At 46.9% G+C, this 27,124-nt stretch overlaps 1 protein-coding gene across 1 annotated transcript in view; it reads left to right on the forward strand.

Moving 5' to 3' along the window:
* The window catches only part of TFRC (transferrin receptor), a 454,042-nt gene that overhangs the window by 202,957 nt on the left and 223,961 nt on the right, over positions 1–27,124 (forward strand). The window contains exon 13 of the mRNA XM_085635983.1: positions 5,740–5,803. Within this exon, the coding sequence (XP_085492109.1) occupies positions 5,740–5,803 (64 nt within the window). The remainder of the gene's footprint in view (positions 1–5,739; positions 5,804–27,124) is intronic.

Below are 27,124 nucleotides of genomic sequence, written 5' to 3' on the forward strand. Positions count from 1 at the left end.
AGGGATTTGTCGTTGAAGAGGCCGTCGTAAAGGCAGAAGACCACTTTGGTGTCAAGGGATTCATCTCACCGTCGAGATTCTCCGCCGCGCAAAAGTAAGTCGGCGTCGAGGCGCAGTCCTTCGGGCTCGAAGGCTGCTAGTCCGGGGAGGTCTGGACTGTGTCCGACGTTGAGGCTTCCGTCGACATCGAGGCACACTCCGCCACCCTCGAGGGGGTCGGCGTCGAGAGATGCGGCGACGTACGTTCCGCCGCGAGTGGGCAGGTCGCCGTCGAGGGATACCCCCACTCTGCGACATAGAAGGTCGACGTCGATCACATGGAAGGTCGACGTCGATCATCAATTCGACGCCTTGAGAGGTCTAAGTCGCCCACTCGATGGCGTGAGTGGTTGACGTCGAAGAGTCAACGTCGAGAGAGGTTGCCGTCTAAGTCGCCCAGTTGACGGCGTGCAAGGCCGACGTCAAGGTCATCCAGTCTACGTCAGGTGCCAGAGAAGAGGATATCGACGTCTAGGTCTCCGCGATCGGCATCGAGACAAGAACGCCATACCCCGCACTTGCCGATGGTGACGCAGATGTCGACGTCGAGGAATTCGACGTCTAAGGGCACAGCTAGAGCTCCCGCGGAGAGTTCTCGATCTCCAGGAGAGCAGTCCTCTCCGGGACTGCACATCGTGCAAATATCTCCGGAAGGCTCACCCAAGTCTCCAGAGAGGTTCGGACTGTCACCTCGCTGGTTGCGGGATGTGGGCGCTGGCACATGTCGAAGTCCTGGATCGGACTACTCCCGCAGGTATTCTCCACCACGCAGGAGTAAGTCTCCTCCAAGGGATCCAAGGCCACCTACTCCCCGCCGGTCTCGTTCCAGGGACCGCCGCTCCGCGCACAGACGTCCCAAGATCTCCGTCACAGCGCAGATCAAGGTCTAGGGCTCACCATAGCGAACACTCTCACAAGAGGCGACGCACCAGGTCGCCCAATGGGACTTCATCCACAAGGTCCTCAGTCCGGGACTACTCTCCTACTTTTTCCTCTACACCTCCATCGCGACTGTCCCCGGTGGATGACCTCGCTACCTTCTCAGACGTCCTGGGTAGAGGGGCGCAGAAATTGAACATCGCGCTGCACATCCCTCAGGCACCCACTTCAGTGATCTTTGACACTTTGCATCATCGGTCTGCTCCCAGACCTCTGCTCCCTTTGGTGACAGGATTGTTGGACCCAGCTATGGCCACGTTCCTCACTCCGGCTACGGCGGGCTCGGTTCTGTCAAGAATAGCGAAGAAGTATAAGGCTCCAGCCGAGGATCCTTTGTTCTTGAGGGCGGACCCGCCAGCGGACTCAGTGATTGTGGCAGCAGCTATGAAGTCCCACTCGACCTCAGTGTCTTCTTCTGTCCCCCCTGAGAAGGACAGCAAGCTGATGGATTCCTACGGCAGGAAAATGTGCAACACTTCTGCCTCGCACATGAAGGTGGCTAGCGCTTCAGCCCTGCTGGGGCGGTATGATCGTTCCCTGTGGGATTCCCTTGCCAGATTTGCGGAGAAGCTGCCTAGAGAAGACAGGCGAGACTTCAGAGATCCTACAAGAAGGCGGGCTGGTGGCCAATCAAATAATCAGCGCAGCGGCTGATGCCTCGGACCTTGCCGCACATGGCTACTCACATGGCGTCTGCTCTCGGCGTTCGGCCTGGCTGAGACTAACGGGCCTCAAGCCTGACGCACAAAAGAGAATTCTCAATCTGCCCTTTAACGGATTATCATTATTTGGGGCTCATGCGGATGACCAAATGAGCAAGATGAAGGCAGTTGGACACTTGAAGGCTGTGGGGCTGGAAAAACGCAAAATTCCGAAAGCGTTTTCGCCAGGGCGACAAACGTGCCTTTCACCAGCGCGTTCAAACATCCCAATGGTCCTCCCAGAATCAACAGAGGTCCCAGTTTCAGCAAAGGGGTCGGGGCAGAGGAAGAGGAAATGCGAAGCAACAGTCCTCTACCAAACAGCCCGCGAAACAGTGAAATCTTACTTCCTCCGCCACTCCGATGGGAGGAAGTATCACCGTTCACCTGACAGAGTGGAAAGCCATTACAAACGACAGATGGGTGCTGAATATTGTAGAGCATGGCTACTTGCTGAGGTTCAAATCTCCCCCTCCGCAGGTACCCCCACGGAGGCAGCCACTCCCTCCCATCCAAAACCAACTTTTAAAGGACTAAGTTGCCACTCTCCTCTCCAAGAACGCCATAGAGGAGGTTCCAACCAGGCAGAGATCTAGGAGTGTACTCCCGGTATTTTCTTGTTCAGAAACGAGGAGCGGTCAGAGTACAGACCCATCCTCTATCTCCGCCTACTCAACGGATTTGTCAAAAGAGAAAAATTCAGAATGCTGGCACTGCACCAGATCTTCCATCATCTCCACCAGGGGGACTGGATGTGTGCCATCGACTTACAGGACGCATACTTCCACATTCCTGTCTCAGCGAAACATCGGAAGTTTCTCAGATTTCAGATCTCTCGCCGGCATTATCAATACAGGGTTCTGCCATTCGGCCTCAAATCCGCACCACGAACTTTCTCAAAGTGCATGGCGGTGGTGGCTGCTTTTCTCCGCAAGCGGAAGATATTCGTCTACCCCTATCTAGACGACTGGCTCTTGAAGAGTTCCACTCCTGCTCGACTCCAGAGTAATCTTTCGTTTTGCTTCAACCTTCTGCACTCGCTGGGCCTCCAGGTCAACTACAAGAAGTCGGTCCTCAATCCCACTCAGCGGATCCACTACCTGGGCGCCTCTCTAGACTCCGCAAGTGCAAGCGCGTGTCCTTCGGAGGAGAGGTTATCCTCCATGCTTCAGAAAGGCCGCATGCTTCTCAGCACGGCATTTCCCACAGCCAGACAAGTGTTGTCTCTTCTGGGGTCGATGGCTTCGTGCATTTACATTGTGCCCAATGCACGTCTGCACATGCGTCCTCTGCAACAAGATCTAGAGGATCAGTGGTCGCAGAGGTCCGGCCACTGGGAGGATCGCATTACCCTTCATCAAGCCGCCAAAGACTCCATCCGGTGGTGGATGAAGCGCTCCCATCTGCTTCACGGCGTCCCTTTCCATCAGGCGCCTCCGACACAGACAGTGGTCACAGATGCATCCATGCAGGGCTGGGGTGCTCATATGGGCCAGCTTCAAGTACAAGGTCTCTGGTCCGCTCGCTATCGAACAGAGTAATCACATCAACTTCTTGGAGCTACGAGCAGTCCACCTAGCTCTCAAGTCCCTGTATCCATCCCTGCAAACCAACTATGTTCAGGTTCAGACAGACAATACCACAACTATGTTCTATCTGAACAAACTTAGGAGGCACCAGATCGCGGGTCCTGTCTCTGGAAGCCCAGTCCATCTGGAGATGGCTTCTGGCGAGAAACCTGGCGATCGTCGCTGTTCACCTGCCAGGGACCCTGAACGTGCAGGCAGACTGCCTCAGCAGAGACTTCGTCGAAGCGCACGACTGGGTGCTCAACTAAGACGTCGCTCAAGAGATCTTCCGGTCGTGGGGCGTACCGGACATCGATCTTTTCGCAGACGCGGCAAACATAAAATGCCCAGTCTTCGCCTCCAGGTTCCCTCAACAGGGGTCGGAGGGGAACGCACTTTTGATCAGCTGGTCGAGGACATTGCTTTACGCTTTTCCTCCTCTCCCTCTCATCCCGGCTGTGATACAGAAACTCTACAGGGCCAGGACTCGGATGATCCTAATAGCCCCGGAGTGGCCCCGTCAGTGGTGGTACCCGGATCTACTCCAGCTGTCGGAAGTACCACACACCTTGCCTACCGAACTTGCTGACCAAGGACAAGGGGAGGGTGTTTCATCCCAATCTTCCCTCACTCAGCTTGACGGCATGGCTCCTGAATTCATCCAATACGGACATTTAGATCTTCCTCCGGACTGTATGAACATTCTCCGGGAGGTGAAGAGGCCCTCCACTAGGCAGTCTTACGCCTTTAAGTGGAAAAGATTCTGCGTTTGGTGTAGAGATAACACCCTTGATCCGATGCGGGGTCAAGAACAGGTTATTCTCCCCTACTTACTGTACTTGGCGAAGTCTGGGTTAAAGTACTCTTCCATCAGAGTACACTTAGCTGCTATTACAGCCTATAGGAAGTCTCCTACCCAGACCTCATTCTTCCAGATGCCAGTGGTAAAGGATTTCTTAGAAGGGCTTAAGAAAGTTTACCCACCAGTGAGGTCTCCTTCCCCTTCCTGGGAACTTAACATCGTTCTCCCTAAGCTAATGGGGGCCCCTTTTGAACCAATTCATAAGGCGTCCTTGCAGCATCTGACCTGGAAGGCTGCCTTCTTAGTAGCCATCACTTCGGCCCGTAGGGTCAGTGAAATTCAGGCCCTCTGCTGCAAGGAACCTTATACTGTGTTTCATGCTAATAGGGTGGTGCTCCGTACTCTTCCGAGCTTCCTGCCCAAGGTGGTCTCGGACTTCCACATTAATCAGGTGATCACTTTGCCCACCTTTTTTCCTCAGCCATCCACTCTCCCGGAGAGAGCCTTACATTCTCTTGACCTCCGGAGGGTTTTGAAATTATCTGGCTAAGACCCTTCCACTTAAAGTCAGACAGGCTCTTTGTTAACTATGGGCCCACGAATACCGGGCTGGCTGCCTCCAAGAGGTCCATTTCTAGATGGATTGTCTCTTGTATAGCTTTGGCTTACCAACTGTCCCACAAGGTTCTGCAGGGTAAACCTAGAGCACACTCTACTCGAGGGAAAGCTTCTACTGTTGCACTCCTTTGCAACGTTCCCATGTCTGAAATCTGCAAAGCGGCTACATGGCGCTCAGTTCATACCTTTACGCGCCATTATTGCCTAGATTCAGACGCGCAGGCCGACGCCCAGGTGGGGCAGGCTTCTCTGAGGAACCTGTTTGCATAACTGTGATGCTAAATTTGCTTTTACTGTATGTTTTAAATGCTGTCATGCTCGTCCGCGAGACTTTGGGTATGGGCTTCATACTCTATTCATAGATTATGACTATTGATGAGTATCCCCTGGATGAGAAGGATTAGTTACTTACCTGTAATCCTAGTTCCCATCCAGGGGTATACTCATCAAAGTTATAAGCGACCCACCCACCTCCCCGGACGAGCATGGTTTCTCTTTAAGTACGTGATGTATGGCATGCAGATCTACTCAGGTGCGGATGCACCGCCAAAAAGAACTGGCCCAACTGCCACCTGTAATGCATCATGGGAGCAGGGGGTCTCATGCAGGTCTTAAAGGCACGGTCCCCCTACTCTAATGCCTTAAAGGCAAGGTGTCAGTTTTCTTTGTTTCTTGATACTCTGCTGCAGCCTACTGGCGAATGCTTACAATTACAAGTTGCTTTGACAATAAAGCAGTGCTGTGTTATAATTTGCCTGATGCTTCCTTTTTTCCTTACGGGTTAGGGGGCACTACTAGGCAAACATACGTAATTTACAGCATTGCCATGTTTTCAACATTTTTAGGCTGCATGTATAGGTTTTCACATATGAATATATATGTATATATATGTATTCATAGATTATGACTGAGTATACCACTGTATGAGAACTAGGATTACAGGTGAGTAACTAATCCATTGTTGCCATTGTCTCAATGCTTTTATTGATTTGTAGTTATTTTGTTGTGTACCTGTTCTTCAAGGGATGGAAGGAAAGGTTGATGTTAATTAACCACTGTTTCTATCTTTCAGGGTTATCTGAACATTTTGCACCTCAAAGCATTTGCCTATATAAATCTCGATGCTGCTGTTCAAGGTAAGTTTTGGCTTCTGCTAATTTATTCTAGGGAGATCTGGATAAATGTTTGGCAAATTCCTCCTTTGTATCTTCAGACTTTGCAAATGCCAGCACAAAGGACATTCTATTTCTGATGAACATTCTAACCTCGGCTTGTTCACATCTGGAGTAATCTCAAGCGCAAGACTGGTTCTAGGTTTTCAACAGCAATTGGTCCTATACACCAGTAAGTCCTGCTGTTGAACAGTGAATTGATGACATTCGCAGATCTATAGCTCCGCTCCCTACTTCGTTGGTTCTACTGACTCCTCCACTCTACATGGACAATGTGCCAGGGAAAACATTTCCTCTAAAATAAGCGGTTGCACCTCAAGGTGGCAGGAAGCAAACTCTGACGTGGAACATAAGAGGGGGCCCTTGAAACAACAGTTGTGCTCCTTATTTCGCAAGAGTCTTCAGGTAAGTTGAAGTGTTGCGGTTCTAAGAAAGCCAAGCAAGATTTGGCCTACTTTTGCCACTCCTTAACTGTCGCAAAGCCATGCAGTTCTCTCTCCAAGAACCAGACTCCATGGCTTGTTCTAGGGCTGATTCTAGCACACAGACTTTACAAGCTGTGGTTGACCTTACAGCGAATGGAAGCTTTCAAGGAGGCCATGCTGCAGATTAAGGCATCGCAGGCTCCTTTTGGAGCACCTTGGGGGCCAATGGAGCTGCAGGGGCCCCCAGTCACACTGCTGCTGTCTGCTCCTTTGTTGGTGCAGACTAATCCCACAAATCCTTTCCTGCACTGACCCACAGCTACCAAGGTCCTTGCCAACCTAGACTCCTGTACCGTATCCGGTATTGATGCTGAACACTGACGCGGAGCAGATGTCTGCCCACACGAGGCCTATGTCACCCTAGGAAACCACCAAAGTGCGGCCTCCTGTGTTAAATGATTTCTCGGCCTCTCCCTTGACACGAATACTACAAGAGGCTTGAGTCCCTGGGTGCAGATTTAGGAACTGTACTGAATCTTCAGTGTACAACTTGATCATGAGGAGGAGAACAACTAGCACATTGAGATTTTTCCTTATACTGATTTTGTATCAACATCCGGTCCACCCATAGAAAAAAGTTCCATTTTTGTGGTGGTTATCCGAAGTTCTTGATTTAAATAACCAAGGTATGAAACAAAGGCAGATTTATTGACACTGGACTTGTTTCTGTTGGGGGGGGGGGGAGTTCCCAAGTTACGTTTTGGTACACTGTCCCCACCAATTTGTTATGGAGTGGTCTGAGAGCGCAAAAACCTGCAAGACCAAATCCATCAACACACTGACACCTATACACAGCTCTGCTTCACTGCTGTGGTAATGTTAGGCTGTTGAGTCAAGCGGCGCCATCTACCAGTGTGCCGGAAGAATTGCTGCTGGAAATCAAGATAGTCTGGCGCCTAGAATTATTCTAATGGTGAGGAATCTAGTCCGAGTAACCACCAGAAAGAATATGAGTAACTTGCTTGTGCTCTGTTATTACACTATGGGCCTCAGCTAATGGCTTACAGTTGATGTAGCATATTGATGCAACAGCTTCCTCTTTGCAAGATAGGTGTGATCTCAAAACATCCTTATAACCATTTTTATAGATTTAATTTGTACCGCTTGAAATATAGAGAAGAAAGAAAATACTTATGTAGAGCTACATTTTTTAAAGCCTCTGCCAATTGCTTGTTTGACTGGATTTGTCTGCTCTTTGATATTTGTATGTGCTTGTGTTTTTTCTTTAGACTAGTGTCCCACACAGTTCGTGTTCTGACTTACCAAAGTAGCCTCCTATATTCTGGTGCAGCTCCTTTAAGGTGGTGCCTTCCTGTTAATCAGTTTGCTTGGTTGCCATAAACGCTGCCCAGCAGCTAGTAAAGTGACCTAGGCAAATTCTACATAGTAATATTGTTTTTTAATCTCTTCTTGGTACCATTGGTCTCTAATTGATCTGCTCCCCCTGCAGAAATTACCGCTATTTCCCCCAGTTTTGAATCTTTAATAAATCCACGTGCTTGAATCGTCCTCACATTTGAAGTCTCGCAGTAATCGGAAGTAGTGCAAAGCATTGCATAGTGAAACCTTAAACAAGTGACATTGGCATATGTTTGGTAACAAATTCACATCATTTTAAAGAACCAATCAGGAAGGATCTGCTAATCCACTCCTCCCTTTAAAGGCCACCATACCTTTGATTTCTAACTGCATGTTGTGTGATGGGAGCCTCCATGTGCTCTGCTGAGTCTTAGTGTTTAACTTAGAATTCTAATTTTTGTGGCTTTTCTTTCAATTCCAGCTGACCCTTCAAGGTAACGTAGGTCCTGACCAGAATAACCAGGTCAGGAGGATTTTTTTTTTTAAAGGGTAATTTCGGAACTTGCAGATCCTGTAGAAAACTCACGCTTTTTTTGACGTAAGGAATTCTTATACTGCCTACATCAACCTTATTAGCCAAACATTTCTACCAAAACTCTTGAGGTGGAGAAGCCAGACATTCTACTTTAGCTCCAAAAGAAGACAAAAAAAATATTTGAGGATGAAAGTACAAAAACGATCTCCTCAGAAGAGACCCTAGAAAAGAGCAACTAGAAGAAAGACCCTTCTGTGGAACCCTCCAAAAAGGTGCATGAAAGGGAGAAAACACCCTGAAAAAAGCCCACCTTTTGGTGGCTGAAACATCACAGGAAAAATACAAATGATCACCTTGTGTTTCAGGAATCTGACCAAGACCAGGTGTGAACTTTTAACACCAACTGTGAGGGAACAGTCTTCCTGTGAAGGTAGAAAGTAGTGAACTGACTCGCCATCGTCTAAATGCATGTCAACATAAACCCTCCAAACCATTGTCTACAACGGCAGTAACAGACTTTGACCACCTTGTCATCTACAATTACATCAACGTCTGCATCGAATAGACCCTTGACGATGACCACATTGACAAGAATTGTAATACCGCTAACATCTATGCAGTCTACGTATTTTAAGCATGAACCTGCATCGCCACCTATATTCTTTTAACTTTGTAGACTGGTCCATCGACTATGACTATAAACTACTCGGACCAGATTTTGCCCTTATCACTGACACACCTGTTGGCGTTGCAAGTGTCAGATGATGATGCACATGTTTCCTTTGGTCCTGTATATTACCCATCTAAACTGCATGAAAAATGCCAGGATATTGATGGACGGCAGTGAATATTTAGGAGATTTCTTTTTAAAAATAGAACACAGGCTCCACCTAAATCTTAAGATGCCGTCCAAGAATATTATGTTAATGAAGAGCATGAACATCGGGAACCCATGTCAGAACCTATGCATTTGGTTTCAGCTCCGTGCTGCATGCGCTCTAATTAGAGGTATCCTTCTACTGGTAATCCACCTCCACTGCCACTACCAACTCAAGCTCATCAAGGCATTACATTACACCCCCTCCCCTCCCCCCCCCCCCCCCCCCCTGTCACACTTAGTCTGCCTCATCTAGTCTGTCACACCAGGTGAAATACGCAGAAAAATAGTGAGTGCCAACCAGGATGTTGGATCTTTTCACAATCCATGATGACTACATTCAGGAAGATGATGATCTGGAGGACCTGTCTGTAGCTACATGAATAGAATGGGATAAATGTGGCGCCACTTTCGGCCCTTGCTACTCCGCCAACTGCTGGATTCCCTCCTGACATCATTGGAGGTATTCATGCTGTCTTAGGTGATCATCAGAGGTTTGATCTTCTGGTACGAGTGAGCTGATAGAATGCTTCCTGTACAACATTAAACAATCCTCTGGAAAGGTTGTAAGGGCCATAGCTATAATGGATCTCGCATGGGCAGAATTGTTAAAATTATTGTTACGGTGGCGATACCCAGCCTCAGCATGAAATATTTGACCCCAGAGAATTCTCCAGCATGCCTAATCAGTCACCTAAAGCCAGACTTTGTGGTCATGCAAGCAGCAAAGAGGCACTCTGTTTCTCACTCTGCACCGCTTGACAGGGAAGGTAGGTATTCAACAATGTCAGAAAAAAGTTCTCTGCTATGAATGCTACAACTATTGGAGCCTCTAATGCTTTGGCTGTCCTTGTCATAAAGTTAACAAGTGTGGTTAGCTTTGGACCATAAGTTGACTTACTGCCAGAAGAAAAGCGAAAACAGGCTAAAATCCTGTTGCAAGAGGGGCAAAAGACCTCAGTTGCGATAATAAATATCTCTCTAGACATAGTATAGACTAATTTTAGGCAGATTGCTAGGGCAGGTCGTTTGAGACCCCGGGATAGCAGAAAGCAATTTAATTTAGGCCAGAAGTTCAAGCTAAATTATTAGACATGGCTTTTTATGGAGAAGCCCTACTAGGGAAGCATGTAGAGGACATACTGCAATGATGAAAACAAACACTAAAAAAGACCTCGGCGTATATAGCAAGCCCTTTCCTGGGGTGCCAGGAGATGAGGACAATACTGTTACAGAGGAGCCTTCCAACTAACAAGGTAACAGACATTTTATCAGTTTTGTGCAAGGCATTCGCCTACAATATATACAACAGTACAGAGCCCCGCCAGCTGCTTCCTTCTCAAGCAGTCTCCTAGAAAAATACCTTCTGTCACAGAAAAGGGTCAGGAGTCCATGAGGCAGCAGTGACAAACCCAAGACATTGGTTACCATCCCCAATATACACCAGTTTGGCATAAAAAGACTTTCCAAACTCTAAAGCAACTGAAATTCTATATTTTTGGATTGTTTGGTGTTAGATAAAACACCACCACACCCGGGAGCATCAATCTTCGTGGACGGTTGGCTCATAATAGCATCCACATATCAAGCAGTTCAGCAGTCCACGAGAGCAGGTATACATATCTTCAAGGATCTAGGATTACGACTGGACAAGGAAAAATCTTGTCTCGAACTAATACAAGAACATATCCTTTGGCGCAATCCTAGACACGATCTTACAAGGCTTTTCCCTCAAGAGACTGTGTTCAGTAACTGACATCTTGCCTTTCAAGAAGTACTTCCACTTCTGTTCGGAAGAACTAGTTTTTACTGGGGATGATGTCTTCTTGCACCCTACTTACAACGAAATGTTGCCAATGCATGAGACTTCTGCAGGAGGAAACGGACAGTGGATTCAGGAACAAGGATCCTTCAATGTCCTCAGAATCACTTCAGAAATGAAGTTCGCAATGACCCGGTGGATATAGGAAACAACCTACACATGGTCATAATGGAATGAGGCAGTGAGCATATAGATGCATCGCTGGGGGAATGGGGAGCGTGTTTACGGAATCTGGAAGTCTGCAGCAAGCGGTCTTACCAGGAAAAGAGTGCATCTAAGCCTTGAAAAACTGACACCAGTTTCTCCAGGCCTTGCGTCTGAAGGAAGTAAACAATATTGGTCTGAATTACAATTGCTATCCATGGAAGTTATAAAAAATAAAATGGAAATAGAACCAAATTAATTGGATTCAGGTTGTTACAGATATTTCGGAAACTAGGAGCTCTAAATCTAGACTTGTACGTGACCACGGTCAACCACAAATGGCAATTTTACGCCAGCAAATACCCCATAAAGGGATTGTGTGGGAATTCCTTTCAGATATCTTGGACCCGAATATTTGCCTAAGTATTACTTCCCCCTACTGTTGATCGACAAACTCCTCGACTAAATGAAAAGGGAGCCTTATCCAGTAATTTAGGTGGGCCCGGCATGGCCGAGAAAATTCTCGTACACAGAGCTGTGTGTCAGACATCATATCCCACTAAGACCCATGAAAGAGTTGTTGATGGTGTACAAGAGTAAAGTTGTGCATTGCACTCTGGAGTGTCTCAACATGGTGACCTGGCTCTTGAATACAGCTAATTCAATATCTTTAGTCCTTCAGAATGTAGGGAAATTTTAGACCGGGCCAAAACATTCAAGTAATAAGACCTACTGGTTTACTCCTGAATAGATTACTACCATACCTACTTTATCTGGCATGATTAGGATAATCTTGCAACTCAGTCAAGGTCCACCTAGCAGCAATATTGCGATTCCACAGATCTTTGAATCATAAAGCACTAAGGTTGTATAAACGAATGAAGTTTTGAAGCAAACTCTTCAGAGCTTTCCCTCCAGTTAAGAAACTTCCCTTCAATTGGCACTTTAATATAGTCCTAGCTCAACTAAGTCATTTTGAGTCCGTTCACAAGGCTGATTTGAAACCTCTATCCTGGAAATGAGCTGTGCTGTTTGCAGATTGTTCTGGTGGAAGTAGAGCAAAGTACAGGCTTTCAAAATTAAAGGCGCCTGTCCTGTTGAGACCAAATCCTCATTTCATCTTGAAGTTCCATCTGACTCCTAATGAGTCAATTTTAAACACTTCTTTAAGAATTCAACTGATGCCACAGAGAGCTTCATACCATAAAGATCAAAAGTTGTTTCAAATTCTATCTCAAGTGAACTAAACCATTTAGAAAATCTGACCAACTCCTGATGGCATTCGCCCCGCCAAAGAAAGGACATGCCCTTTCTAGATGTAGTATAGCCTGTTGTTTCAGCAGCAATTGATTTGTCATGACCAAGCTGGACTTCCCCGGAGTGGAAAATGTAAGCACATTTCGGAGTGTAGTGACTTGAACTACCCTGTTTGCCGAAGTGACTCAACCTGACACATGCAGTACTGCTACATGGAAAGAGACCGTTTTACTAGGCGTTACTGCCTAGATGCCACAATCCAGGAAGATGCTGCATTAGGACCGGCAGTTAATCTGTTCCAATGAGGTGAGCGGTCTTCTATATATTTGGTTTATTTGACTCATGATCTACACTTCCCAACATTGCATTGTAAAATATTGTATTAAGTTTGACACTGCTCTCTATTGGAATTCAAGCATGTGAATCTAAGAGTCCATACTGGTGAAAAAAATCAGTTGCTTACCTGTACCAGTGTGACTCCCTCACCGTTTCAGGAGCTAACTGCATTGGGTACCTCCTCAACTATCATGCTAGAAATCTGAGGCATGGGTGTGCTAGAAATCAAGAGTATGGGGTCCTAAGAGGAGTGTATGCTTTCTGATTGGCTTAAGTTTGGTACTTTTTAACATTGTGACTTGGTTGCCAATGTCATTTTAATGTTTCACTATGCAGTGCTTTTCTTTGTAGTTCTGAGTACCGTGGTACTCCCACCTCAATGGTGTGGAAGTTTTAAGCGCATAAACCTACGCAATAGTTCAATACCGGAGAACTACAGTATACAGGAGAGTAACATAGCAGTGGTGGGTAACGGAAGAGTGGCAGTAAAGTTTGGTCTTCGGCCTAAAAAGTAACTCAGTAAGAAGAATCCACTGTGTTCTCGGGCTATTAGAATCTTTGCCTATTAGAAATTCACCATCCACATAAAGCTTCCCAGTGTGGTCATTAGGCGCAAGCAGAGATTTGTTGACTGTTTTGCACGGATTCGGGATTTCAGGCAGAGATACTACCAACACCTGACATGTCTAAAAATAAAATGTCTCCGGTAGCAGAATGTAGATTACCTCAACCGTTCATATCAAATGAAAGCATCAATGGCCAGCGGTGTTCTATCCTCAAACAAAACTATAATACTTCATGTACACCATCTTGAGAACTGTGCCCGTGTGTCACATAACACACAAGCAAATTGCTAATTTGTCACAAGCAAATGGCACTATCAGCACAATTGAGATTCCAGACATAGCAGGAAGGTTAAGGCCAAGCAGGATGTCAACCAAGAATGAATATGCAATGCTAGCAACCAACCATCATTTGCTCTCATTTTCATGACCTCACACGAAGTTCTAACCAATTGATGGCAAACATGGAATCCATTGGTGCAAAGTCATAGCAATGTAAGCATAATTCGCTAATCAAAGATACTAGGCGACACGCTCAACCGGATCCTTCCAAAGACTATCAGCTCTTGATTACTTGTTGCAAAGAAACAAATACGGACCTCCTGTGTGCTGAGATCTTCATACTGAAGAATTTGCCTGAAATACCAGAGTAACTGACACTGAATCACATTTTTACAGATAAGCATACTTGCCTTCTACCAAGATTGGGCCAGTGAGTAACTAGGTAAATCACTGACCTCGAAGTGTATGTAACCAATGGGTGAATGTAAAAATATACAGCTTGTCTGAGGGCAGTGAAGTCTATGCCTAGTTATACACTGAATTTCTAGAGTCATGGGTTCCAATTGTACTGGAGTTCGCAGTTTGTCAAGACTGTGAAAGAGCCCACAAAGTCATCTGGCAAAATAGAAACCTACATTTCCGAGATCTACGATAGTCAAACCTCTGCAATTTTGCCTTCTGGAACAGATCATGAACCATATGCAGAAGTTGCAAAATACACTGGAATAGATCAAACAGTTACATCACCTTGGATTATGCCAAAGACCTCTCTCCACAAAGGATTTTTGATAAAGAAAAGCTGTACTTGTAGATGGTACCGCAAGGTTTAAAATCGTATGCAGCTGAAAACTGATTTCCCCAAAAACAGCAGACCTATAATCCTACTGAGTGAACCCGGGGCAAACGTAGATGGATACACGATGAAAGATTTGTTGGAGTAGGTTTTATCTGGGTACAGTGTAAATAAATCATTAACCTTCGTGGTCGATAACCTGACGTTTTTGTTACCTGATCTGTCGTATTTTAGTTTGTTTGCCCATGTTCTAATTCTATCCGGTTTTTTAATCTAAAATATGTTTCACCAATGTAGTGTTAAATAATCTTTATTCTCTATTCCGGGTTCAGCTAGATCACAAGCACTAGCTTGTGGCCACTACTGTCCTGTATCTCATTTCATGTGATGTGGGGATAGCTATGTGGTGGGAAGTGAGAAAGTTACTGTTCGTGGCATATGAACTGCAGATTGTACAATATGCATAGATCGCCATCTGGTGTTGGGCTCGGATGCTTGCACTTTGTTGTCTTGGAAGAGTCTTTTGTAGTGCCGAGATAGGTGACTCCTCCCTTGGACGATAGTGCGCATGGGCATCGACTCCATCCTCCGTTTTTTTTCCGCCATCTGGTTCGGATGTAACTTCTGTGCTACGGTTCGGCACCATATTCTCCAAACCTTTGAAGCGCAAACTATTTACAACTAGACGGTATTGTTTTCGATCGCATGATCTTCGGCGCGCATCTCAACTACTCTATTCCAGTCGTTGACGCGGGCGGCTGGGCCGATCGACATAATTTGGGCCTACTGCTCATGGAAAGGACTCAATTTAAAAAATGCCCTCAGTGTGGCTCGAAATTCCCACTCAGTGACCTACACAAGGTCTGTAACCTGTGTCTCTCGCCAGAATACGACTAGAACAAATGCCAGGCCTGTGCATCTTTTCGATCCAAAAAGACCATCTGTGATCACCGTGCCCGCCGACACATCATGGCGTAGCGAGCTGCTCTGGCACCAGTGGACATCTTCGATGAAGGCCCCGATGTCCCGGAGGAGGATTTTGAGGACCTGGAAATCGTGTCTGAAGCAGACGACTCAGACGACCACATCACTCCTGGTCAACGAGTGAGTACAATTGCCCCTACCCCAACTCCACCCGAAAAAAAGAAGGCTCGGTCAAGACTTCGCCTGCCGGCCCCAGTCGTGACCGAAAGCAAGCTTCAGAAGCCCCGCCCTCGGTCCCGGCTTCGAAGATGAGGGACAAGACTCCTGGTAGCTCGGGACCGAGCAAAAACCATCTGTGTCCCGCAGGCGCCTTCGGCACCGAAGACTGGGGAGCAACCTACTCCCAATAAAGTCGGCACAGACTATCTCGACACCGAAAGAAAAGACATCGTATCTGAAACCAAAGCATTCGGAACAGAAAGATTTGTCTCCATAGCCAAACCAAATGACCCCAAACCACCTCCCAAGACCTCGGAGCAGAAATTCAAACCCCGCTCGGACCCGAAGTTGGCGTCAAAGTGGTTACTGAGGAGGAACTTTTTTGACCGGATCCTGTAGATCCGAAACGGGAATCTCTCCATATAGACCCCAAAACAGGACATGTGGCTGCCGTTCCACACAAGGGGATGCTGGACACACCAGACACTCCTGCAGTGCCTGTGAAGAAAAAATACTGTGCCACTTCACCTATACGACCCTCTTCTCCTGTCCTTCCTCCTAAGCCTGTCCCTCCTCCACGACTTCCACCACACTCACCACCAACACATGATGATGATTTAGGGGCTGCGAGAGGCAACAATGGCCCTTTCACTGACCCTGATGACGACACGGACGTATCGCAGGACGATTATGATGACCCAATAGAACCCCCAGACCTCCCTGATCCCCAGGCATACCCAACACGGCCATCCCCCAGATGACAATATTGGCTTTGGTCACCTTATAAATAGAGCTGCTCCAACATGGTGTTCAGATGCATTCTGACCCTGCAGACTAGGACTTTCTTCTAGACACTTTCGAACAGTCACAGAAGACTGTCCAAACCCTCCCACATGCCCCCAACACATTCAAGGACCCTGTGAGTGCTAGAATTCTCAATCCCAGGAATGACAAAAAAATATAAACCCGCTCCCGATGATCCTGCCTACATCAAGGGGCAACTACCCTTGGACTCAGTAGTGATAACTAATGCTAGGAAACATGTCAACTCTCAAACCTCCGGTGATGCACCACTTCTGGATAAATAATCCAAGTTGTTAGATGCCTCTGGCAAGAGTTGCTGCCCAAGCAGCAAATCACTGGCGCATAGCCAACACACAAGCATTACTTGCTAGGTACGATGGGGCTCACTATGACAAACTAGAAACCCTATTACAACATTTACCTGATCAATATAAAACCCAGGCAAATGATTTGATTCAGGAGGGCAAATTAATCACCAACTCATCAATCAAGTGTGCCCTTGATGCAGCTGACACAGCCTCTAGGTCCATTAACGCTAGTGTGGTACTCAGACGACATGCCTGGTTACGCATCTCAGGCTTCAAACAGGAGGTACAAACAACTATCCTCAATCAGCCGTTCAATCAGGAACAACTTTTTGGACCAGTTGTAGACACCACTCTAGAGCAAATGAAAGGACACGGAGACTGCTAAATCCATGGGGGCATTAGTCTCCATCCACACGTGGTTCCTTTCATCGCTCCTTCTATAGAGGCACATCCAAAAACATTGGAACAAACACCGCCTCCTCTTCCTACAAAACCCCCACGCAAACAGAGGCGGATACAGGAGAAATAACAAAGGGAGAGGACGAGGTAACAAACTCGCGCCTCCCCCACTAATAAGCAGTGACTTCCCTCCAGACCATTCCACTCGGTAGGAGGGAGTCTCACAGTTCCTACCTGTCTGGAATTCCAGCACTACAGACAAGTGGGTAAGACAAATTATCCAGTATGGTTACTGCCCGGAACTTATAGCAACCCCACACCACCCAAACAGCATCCAATGTCCATGGAACATCTCACTCTTAAAACAAGAGGTTCTCACTGCTTCAAAAGCAGGCAATAGAACTAGTTCCCTTGTAGCATCAAGGAACAGAGGTTTACTCGCTGAATTTCCTAATCCCCCCAAAAAAAAGGCACCCTAAGGCCAATACTCTACCTCAGACCCCTCATTCTCTGCATACAATATGATCATTTTCATATGATCACTCTTCAACAGGTCCTCCCACTACTTCAAGGCAACTTCCTTGCCACACTAGATCTCAAGGACGCCTACTTCCACTTTCCCATACACCCTGCTCACAGGAAGTATCTAAGGTTCATAGTGGACAGACAACACTATCAGTTCAAAGTCCTTCCATTCGGGATGACCACCGCACCCAGGGTGTTCACAAAGTGCCATGCCTTAGTACTAGTAGCACACTTGAGGACGACAAATCCATGTCTTTCCATATCTCGACGACTAGATGATAAAAGCCAAGTCATTCAACCAGTGTGTTCACCACACATCAAACCATCCAGCTGCTACACGACTTGGGATTCACAATAAACTACACCAAGTCAAATCTTCAGCCCTCCCACATACATCCGTATCTAGGGGCCACATTAGACACCTCCAGAGCTGGCATATCCCAATCCAGCTAGGATAACCAGTATGCAAAAACTAATCACCAAATTTCAGCCACAGCATTATCCAGTATTAGGGTATCTTTCATAGATTCACATGCCTGAATCATTCCCAGTCTTCGGGATGGGAGTCCCTGGTACATAAATAAAGTAATGTCTCACTAGACAGAGTAATAGGCCAAGGGCCTCTCTTTTTTTTTTTTTTTTGGAAAACCTTTATTGTGTCGTCAAAGTGTACACTGCTTTTCAGCCAACAACCCGGAGGCAGGCAGCTTGTGAACGCAGCGCCTCGCCGCTAGCTCGGATCCAAGTCGTACACTTGAGCCAAGTTCCAACATCAACGTTATCTTGGTTTTCCCCATTTTACTGTTATTAAAAACCTTAACTGCACAAACTACAACAGTGGCTGCAATCAAGTAACAGAGGAGAGCAACTAGCACCAGAACAAAGTGTCTTAGAATGAACACCCAGCGACCATGCAGTCACACTCCTACGTGGGGACGAGAACACGCACACCCACATACCTCGTACTATCCGTCCGGACACCAACATCCCCGTCCCCCCACCCCTCAAGGGCCTCACCTTAGTAACATATCCACGTCCTTTTTTTTTTTAAAAAGGACCAAACTTTGGAGAGGAACCAATCCGCCATCACCACCCTCTAGAACCTTCCTGGAAGGAGCTCTAGTCCCTCAGATTTTCTACCGCATGTCATGCTAAGGGAGTCTCCTCTGAGCTCTGCTCAGCATTCCTTCTTTTTGGCTTTCCAGTGCTTCTTACTTCGAAATTCCAACTTCGAGGTGAAGTCAGTTCGTCATGGCAAATACTCCTAAGAAAGGCCTTTTTAGGTCTTGTGCTTCCTGTGGAAAAAAGACTTCATGTGGACGATCAACACAAGGACGGTCTCTACTGCCTTTATCCGAATCACTTCTAAGGACTGTAGGGTATGTCGTACCTTTTCCTCCAAGACCCTCAAAGATCGTGAGGGACGCCTCTTAATTTGGCTGCAGATGCTTAAAGACAAAGATCCAGTACTGTCTTCTGAGGAAAGTGAGGGCTCTTCAATATCTTAGCAGTCCTCTCAGAAAAGACCAAGGGTGGCTTCTCCAGGCCCTTCGTCGCAGCCACCTCCAAAAGAAGGCGCATAAAGCCTTCAGAGGTTCCTCCTAAGGCTCTTCCAGCGAAGGTTTCTCCTCAGGAGGTTCTTCCGCCTTCAAAAAGCCTTCTTCCACCCCGTCGACTACCTCGTCGACGGTGGCTTCGACTAGGAAATCTCCATCTACGGCATTGAGTGTGACCTCGTCTACAAGTTTCAACCTCTGTCGCGTCTGTCATTATCCACGTCGACGACAACTCTATCATCATCTGGCCGGTAGGTCTCGTCGACGCTGAAGATAAAGACATTGTCGAAGTCCAAATTGCTGTCGACGCTACGCTCGCCGACGACTGTGTCGACGACTACACCATCGACTAAGACTGTCCCGTCGACATCCACTTCCTCGTCGACTAGGACCCTGTCGACGACTGCTCCGACGACAGGACTTCAATCTACCATGGTGCCCGTCGACAACAGCGGATTCCAACCTAAAAAGTACGTACATACATCTGAAAATCACAAAACGTACGCTGACGCTGGCCCTGACTTCACCTAGTAGGGTCCAACTCTTGCCTCCAGCACATCTTTTGGAGGAAGAAGATTCTGATGATGGCAGTATGTTTCGAACGGCGACAAGCCCATCTCAACTGAACATTAAGTACCAGGACAGTTCAGACTGAGGATCAAGTGCAGGAAGATCAGGCAGTTTCTCCTGAAGAATACCATCCACCTCCCATGGTTTGTTTACCGGCATCTCTAGTTTCTGACCTGCAATTGCTCATTTCGGACTATAAGCAGAGGATTCCCACTTCTGCAACGTCTCTGCCTCCAGTTGTGTCTCCACCGCCAAGACCGCGGCCTCCCATCATTAAGTTTGCAGTCTGAGCCTGTCACATCACCACCTCCGCTTTCTGCAGACAAGGAGGAGGATCAACATGAAGAAGGGGATCTTCAAGATTCCCAATCTACTCGTGATGGACGATTATCTTCTCCCCTGTCCAGCTTCTCCAGTGCCTGCTCCAGCTGACTCGCCTCCTGAGGACATTGGGGGATTTCACAACATAGTGGAAAGAGCAGCACAGCGTTTTCAAATACCTATGCCTTCCCACCAGCAGGATTGCTTCCTCTATGATTTTTAAAGAGCCTTTTAAGAAATCTGTCAGATCTATCCCTATTATAGATCACATATGGGATCAGGATGTTAAGATGATGCAGAAGCCTTCCTCGGTACCACCAGTATTACCTCGTCAGGATAAGAAATACAGGGCTCCTGATACTGCTCCTGCTTGCCTAACCGGCCATCCTAAACCAGACTCAGTAATCACACAAGCTGCTCAGCGGAAATGAAAAAATCCTTTCGCTCTGCTGGCCGCTCCTCCGGACAAAGAGGGTAGACGGCTTGATAATATTGGCAAGCGTTTCTTGTCCATGTGCGCATGAACAGTGCGTGCATCCAATTCTTTGGCACTGTTGGGACACTATAACAGGCAGATGTGGTCAGATATTGCTCCATATCTTGCAGTCTTGCCAGATGACGCACAGGAAGAAGCAAAAAAGATCTTGCTGGAGGGCGAACGATCTGCATCAGAGATCATACACTGTGCGATGGATATCGCCTCTACTGGATTTCGCCGGCTGGCGCAGCTGTCCTACGGCGCCAGAGTTGGTTAAAGGCGAATTCGTTCCGACCGGAGGTACAAGCAAAAGTTTTGGACATGCCCTATGGTGGTCAGCTTCTCTTTGGAACACACATCGATGAAGCTCTGCAGGGTATAAAAAAGGATACCGACCTGGCTAGGGCTTTGGGTACCCTCCAATTCAAGAACCCATCTTTTTGTGGCTCAATGGGAAGAGGTCAAACATCTGCCAGAGGAGATTACCAACAACGATCTTCCTTTTCTTCCACTCAGCAATATCAGCCACAATACCAGCAACGTCAACAGCAATCCACCTACACCAAGTCTTCCTTTCGTGGCAAAGGAGGTCGACAAAGACGCTGCTCGGCGACAATGACTTCCCAATACCGCCGGTCTCCAACTCCTCTCTGCTCTCCAAGGTTGGAGGAAGAATTTCCCACTTTCTAAAAAATTGGAAGCAAATAACGGACTGTTGGGTCCTGCAACTAGTTCAATTCGGACATTCACTAGAATTCATTCAAATTCCTCCCCAAACCCCTCCCCGACCTATGCTTCACAAAAATGTACGTGCTCTGCTCCAGGAACTTTCACTTATGCTCCAGAAGGGAGCTATAGAACGAGTTCCTCTACGACAAAGGGGGAAGGGATTTTACTCCTGTTTTTTCCTAATACGGAAAAAGGAGAAGAAATGGAGACCGATATTAGACTTGAGAAATCTCAACAAATTCTTGAAAAAGCAGTCGTTTCGTATGGTTACCATCCAGGAAGTACTACAGCTACTCAATGCAGACTACTACATGGTGTCTTTAGACCTTCAGGGTGCCTATTTTCACATCCCGATCCACCGCAACCACAAGATTTGAGATTCGCAGTTGCGGGCAGGCATTACAAATTCCATGTCCTGCCATTCGGACTCAAATCGGTACCACGCTTTTTCACAATGCCTTTCTCCGGTGGCCGCTTATCTCCGACAACACCACCATCAGGTCTTTCCATATCTGGACGACTGGCTCGTCAAAGCACCATCTCTAGAAGGCGCGTCCAGGTCTTCCGACGCCTTTCTTAGGCTTTTCGATTGTTCAGGGTTTACTCTCAATCAGGACAAGTCCGTCCTTCAGCCTTCCCAGCATGTAACTTTCCTGGGTGCTACTCTCGACATGCTCCAGAAGAAAGCGTTTCCATCACAAGAGCGAAAAGACAAGCTTCTTTCCTTGGCGCTTCGCATACGATCCAAAGTCTCTTACTGTGCGCCTTTTCAAATCCCTGCTCGGGAGGATGTCGTCCTGCATTCTACTAGTTGCACACTGTCGCCCTCTCATGCGCCCTCTTCAAGAAGCACTTGCAGCTCAATGGGTCCAATGTACGGGTCATTCGACGATGTCATCCAGGTGACCCCTCAAATGATAAAGGCTCTACGGTGGTGGATTTGCCCTCTAAACCTTTCTCAAGGCTTGCCTTTCTTGCTTCCTGCTTCTCCACATACCATCACAACGAATGCGTCCCTGGAAGGTTGGGGAGCTTTCCTCCAAGAAATCTAGATCAGTGGGAAATGGTCCCTTTATGAAAGGAAACTCCACATAAATCTCCTGGAGCTACGAGCGGTTTATCTCGCTCTTCTGGCATTCCTACCACGAATCAGGAGTTCTCTAGTGCTTGTACGGACCGACAATACCACGACAATGCACTATTTAAACAAGTAGTGAGGGACTCGTTGTCTAAGACTCTCTCACGAGTCGCAAAAATCTGGAACTGGTTGCTACTTCACAACATTTCTCTTCGAGCAGAGTATGTTCCAGGAACACACAACATTCTGGCTGACTCTTTGAGCAGACAACAGACAGCATGTCACGAATGGGAGTTGAATCAGCGTACTCTCAACCGCATGTTTTCTCAATGGGGCACCCCTCTTCTGGACCTCTTAGCTACCAAGCAGAACGTCAAATGTCAACACTTCGCACGCTGGCATCCCCAGAAGGGATCTCCAGGGAATGCGTTTTCGGTCGCATGGTGCAACGTCTTTGCATACGCTTTTCCACCAATTCCCCTGATTCCCAGGGTTCTCAGGAAATTGAAAGCGGAACCTTGCACGCTCATCCTGATAGCTCCAGCTTGGCCACTCCAACACTGGTTCATGGAGCTTCACCTTCTCTCCCTGGAACCAGCGATCCGGTTGAAACAGTTTCCCACTCTTCTCACTATGAACAACCAACAAGTCCAGCATCCGGATCTAGCATCTCTCAGATTATCAGCATGGCTCCTGAGTTCAGAGTTCCAGGGTCTAGACATACCTCCGGACTGTAAGCAGTTCTGGCCCGGGCTCGAGCAGATAGTACTAACAAAACATATTCCTTAAAATGGAAGAGGATCTGTATCTGGTGCAAGTCAAACAAAGTATGGAAAAGACACAATGGCACCAGGCTCAGTGCAAGGATAAAGTGGCACAAAACGTGGTAACTTCAGAGACACAACAAAAATCAATACAATTGTGTGACAAAAATTAATTAGAATTAATATTTTTATTTAATCTTTTTGTGTGTTCATTGCTTTAATATTCATGATAAATGCTTGTATATACATGATTATTGTTATTTAAATCAAAGAATAGATTTTGTTGTGAGAAACACATTCATAGGATAATCAATGATCAACCATTAAACACATCACAAAAATGAATGAATAATTCAATTGATAAATCTATTCAACAGCATGAAAACACTGAGTAAGTACACAAAATTGTAAGATTATAAAACACTGAACAAGTTCACAGAAATATGAAATGACGCGTTTCGGCAAAGCCTTCTTCAGAATATTCTTGTCAGTGATTACTGTAAAAAGCAAAAGACAATTTTTTATAGAACAATACAGAGAAACACAATTTACTTAATCTGTTGATGTACACAATTTCACTCTGAAGTTACTGAGTTTCGTTGACCATGAATAAATGAGTCGAATGACTCCATTCCAACTAGGGATTTATAAATGTTAAAAACAGTAACAACCACTGTACACGTCTGTGAACCCACACCCAAGTAATGTCGTGAGATTCAAACATCCAAGTGAATAACTGATAGATAATACAAAAAACAAACACAAATATCCATTATGAAAAAGGAAAAATTAAGGAAGGAAATAAAGAATACTAAAACAATGTAAGGGAGATATGGTATGAATCCTACCTATAGGGGGGTAAATTATTCGTTCAAGAAGCAGAAAATTCCTTGATCATGAAGCCAGCAAGTGGTCATAAATAATCTTCAAAGAAAAATAGAGGCATATATGATTCTGATTGAACTATACTAAATAATATAGAATCTCTGGGATCCCATGAGTCCAAAGTAAAAAGGGCGTCGCAAGCTTTTACCAGATTGAAGTGGATTGCGACAAAGCTCGAGGGCCGTTGTAAGTCTGAGTGAGTTAGCAAGTGACTCTTATTCAGTACATATAAATCCTGAAAAAGATGATGAAATAAGTGTCCTCATTAACGATGTCACCCTTGTGTTTCTAGAGCAAAGAATTCTCAATGGGGTATTTAGATTCAGAATCCGTTTTATAAACACCACCTAGCTAGTCATACTTACCCGGTATACTGGACAATGAGAATTGATAATCTATACATCCTCTGTTATATTTGATGAAATACTCCAAATTTCACATCCCAAAAATAATTAATGCTTATGGAATCATGTCGCGTATTGAAGATCAATGGTTATATGTTTAAAACCTCAGTCGATATCCTGGGGTTCAAAGGGCAATCACGATTACTTCTGCAATCAAAACCTAAAATTCAAGTTTAACTTTTTCAGTGTTTTATAATCTTACAATTTCGTGTACTTACTCAGTGTTTTCGTGCTATTGAATAGATTATTTATCAATTGAATTATTCATTTATTTTTGTGATGTTTTTAATGGTTGATCATTGATTATCCTATGAATGTTTCTCACAACAAAATCTATTCTTTGATTTAAATAACAAATCATGTATATACAAGCATTTATCATGAATATTAACAAAGCAATGAACATAAAGATTATTAAATAAAAATATTAATTCTAATTAATTTGTCACACAATTGTATTGATTTTTGTTGTGTCTCTGAAGTTACCACGTTTTGTGCCACTTTATCCTTGCACTGAGCCTGGTGCCATTGTGTCTTTTCCATATATTGTATTTCCCTGCCAAGGCTTATCCTTTTTGCAGGGGACCCCGTGTGTTTTCCAAATGTAGCAAGTCAAACAAAGTACACCCTCTTTCATCCTCTCCAGAGCAAATACTGCCTTACCTTCTTCATCTGGCGAAATTTGGTCTCGCTCATGCCTCCATTAAAGTCCATTTGGCAGCAATATCCCGTTTCAGGAGATCCTTTGCAGGCCCTTCTCTGTGGTGTCATCGGTTAATCAAATAATTCCTTAAAGGCCTGTTTAGAACATTCCCTCCGGTAAAGACTTTACCTCCTTCATGGCAACTCAACACGGTTCTGGCCCAGCTTATGAAACACCTTTTTGAGCCAATACACAAAGCTGATCTTAAGTATCTCTCCTGGAAAACGGCGCTCCTTATAGCCCTTACCTCGGCGAGTGAGTGAACTTCATGCTTTTCAATTCAACACTTTCCTTCAATTCAAACACGACAGGGTTATATTATGCACGAATCCGAAGTTTATCCCTAAGGTTCCGTCAAACTTCCTTCTGTAGTAGGGGATCTCTGTGTATAGTCATAATCTAGTGAATAGTCCCGCCCATGTGCGTGGACCCCGGAGCAATAAAAAATAATCTCTAAAGGTGACAAATCATGCAGACCTGCATACACCTTTAAGAGAGAATTTAATTTAAAGACAGATAATGCAGCCTCTACCCACAGGCTACACTGTCCAGTACTTCAACTAGAATTCCACCAACATCCACAAACAGCACTGCCTGTCTAGTTTTTCTCCACATAGGAAAAAACCCTGCCTCTACCAGCAAAAGCCTCTGGAATGATGGAGAGGAAGGAATGGACAGACAAGCCCCATAGGCTGCCATTATGTGGCTGAGAACAGGATACTGTGCCTTTAAGAAAACTTTCCAGATCTCCAGAACTTTCCCCAGTATCCCAGAATGCCCAGCAGGTCCCATTTACTTTCAGTTCTTTTTTCCGGCTCCTGCTAGCAGGACCCTGGAGCATTGAGCTCTCCCCTTTTCAAGGGTTTATTGGAGATTTTGGCAATTTTTGTCACTTTTTCTTGTGCTTAGTAGCTGGTACTGTCAACATGCCTGGCTTGTTCGACAAGTGCCCGGAATGTGGTCGAAAGAAGGCTAAAACTGATCCACACGAGGTGTGTATAGGTTGCCTTCCCCAGTCCCACGTGCCTGAAAGCTGTACCATCTGCCACTCGTTCTCAGCCAGGACCCTGAGGGACAGAATGAAAATCAGGCTTCAAGTTCTGGAGGAGAGAAGACTGAAGGCACCAGGTGGGTCTGGAGGGGCTGATTTGGCCCATACTGAGGCCCCTGGGGGGCTCCCCAGGGGCAGGAAGACCAGTAAGCGCTCCCACTCCCCGTCGACGTCAAGGGCGTCGGCGACGTCGAGGAGGATGACCACCGTCTGTTCGCCGTCTCCCCAGGGCTCTGGGGAGAAGCGGCGTCGACGATCGCCGTAGAGGGACCTGAATAGGCCGCCGTCGACTACATCGGCGTCGTCTGCGACGACACCGTCTTCGGCCCCTTCCAGCGGTCGACGTCGATGGGGCCCGGCGTCTGCATTCGCCGTCGAGGGATCGCCGTTCGCCGTCGATGAAGAGGAGACGGTCGACGTCGCCGAAGAGGAGATCGACGTCGAGACGCCTGAGGTCGCCGTCGAGACGCCTGAGGTCGCCGTCGAGGCGCAGGTCGCCGTCGAGGAAGTCACCGGAATCGGTGTACTCGGTGGTGTATACGCCTCCTCGGATGCCTCCGTCGCCGCATCCTCTCCCTCCTCCGCCACCTCCACCACCGCCACCTCAGACGCGGACGCTGCCTCCGCCGCCCCAACCTCAGTCGCTGCCACGCACTCCTGTGGGACCGCCGCCGGTTCCCCTGCGGTCGGTTTCCCTTCCAAGGTATCAGACTCCGCCGCAGGGGACCCCGAAGCCACGACGCCCGCGGTCGCCTGGGCCGGCTAGACCGGCGGACAGGCCGAAGAGGTTGCGCTCCCGTTCTCACAGGAGGAGAAGGTCACGGAGCCGTGGACGGTCCTCGTCGGACTCAAGACGACGCCGTAGGAGGTATAGGTCCAGGTCGCACACGCGCTCCTCGGACAGAGACCTTTCCCCGACGCTGTCGGACTCCCCGGGGACTAGGGTGTCTCCGGTGGACGACTTGGTCTCCTTCCAAGAGGTGCTTTTGCGAGGGGCTGCAAAGTTGGGTATCACGGTGAGGGTTCCAACACCCACGACGTCCGTGATATTCGAGACGCTTCATAAGAAACACCTGTCTCGCCCCCTACTGCCTCTTGTACCAGGACTGGTGGAACCCGCGTTGGAGCTGTTCCTCACTCCTGCGACGACGAAGGCCGCTCCCTCCAGGCTCAT

The sequence above is a fragment of the Triturus cristatus genome, chromosome 11 (assembly GCF_964204655.1).
Source record: "Triturus cristatus chromosome 11, aTriCri1.1, whole genome shotgun sequence".
NCBI classification, from domain to species: domain Eukaryota; kingdom Metazoa; phylum Chordata; class Amphibia; order Caudata; family Salamandridae; genus Triturus; species Triturus cristatus.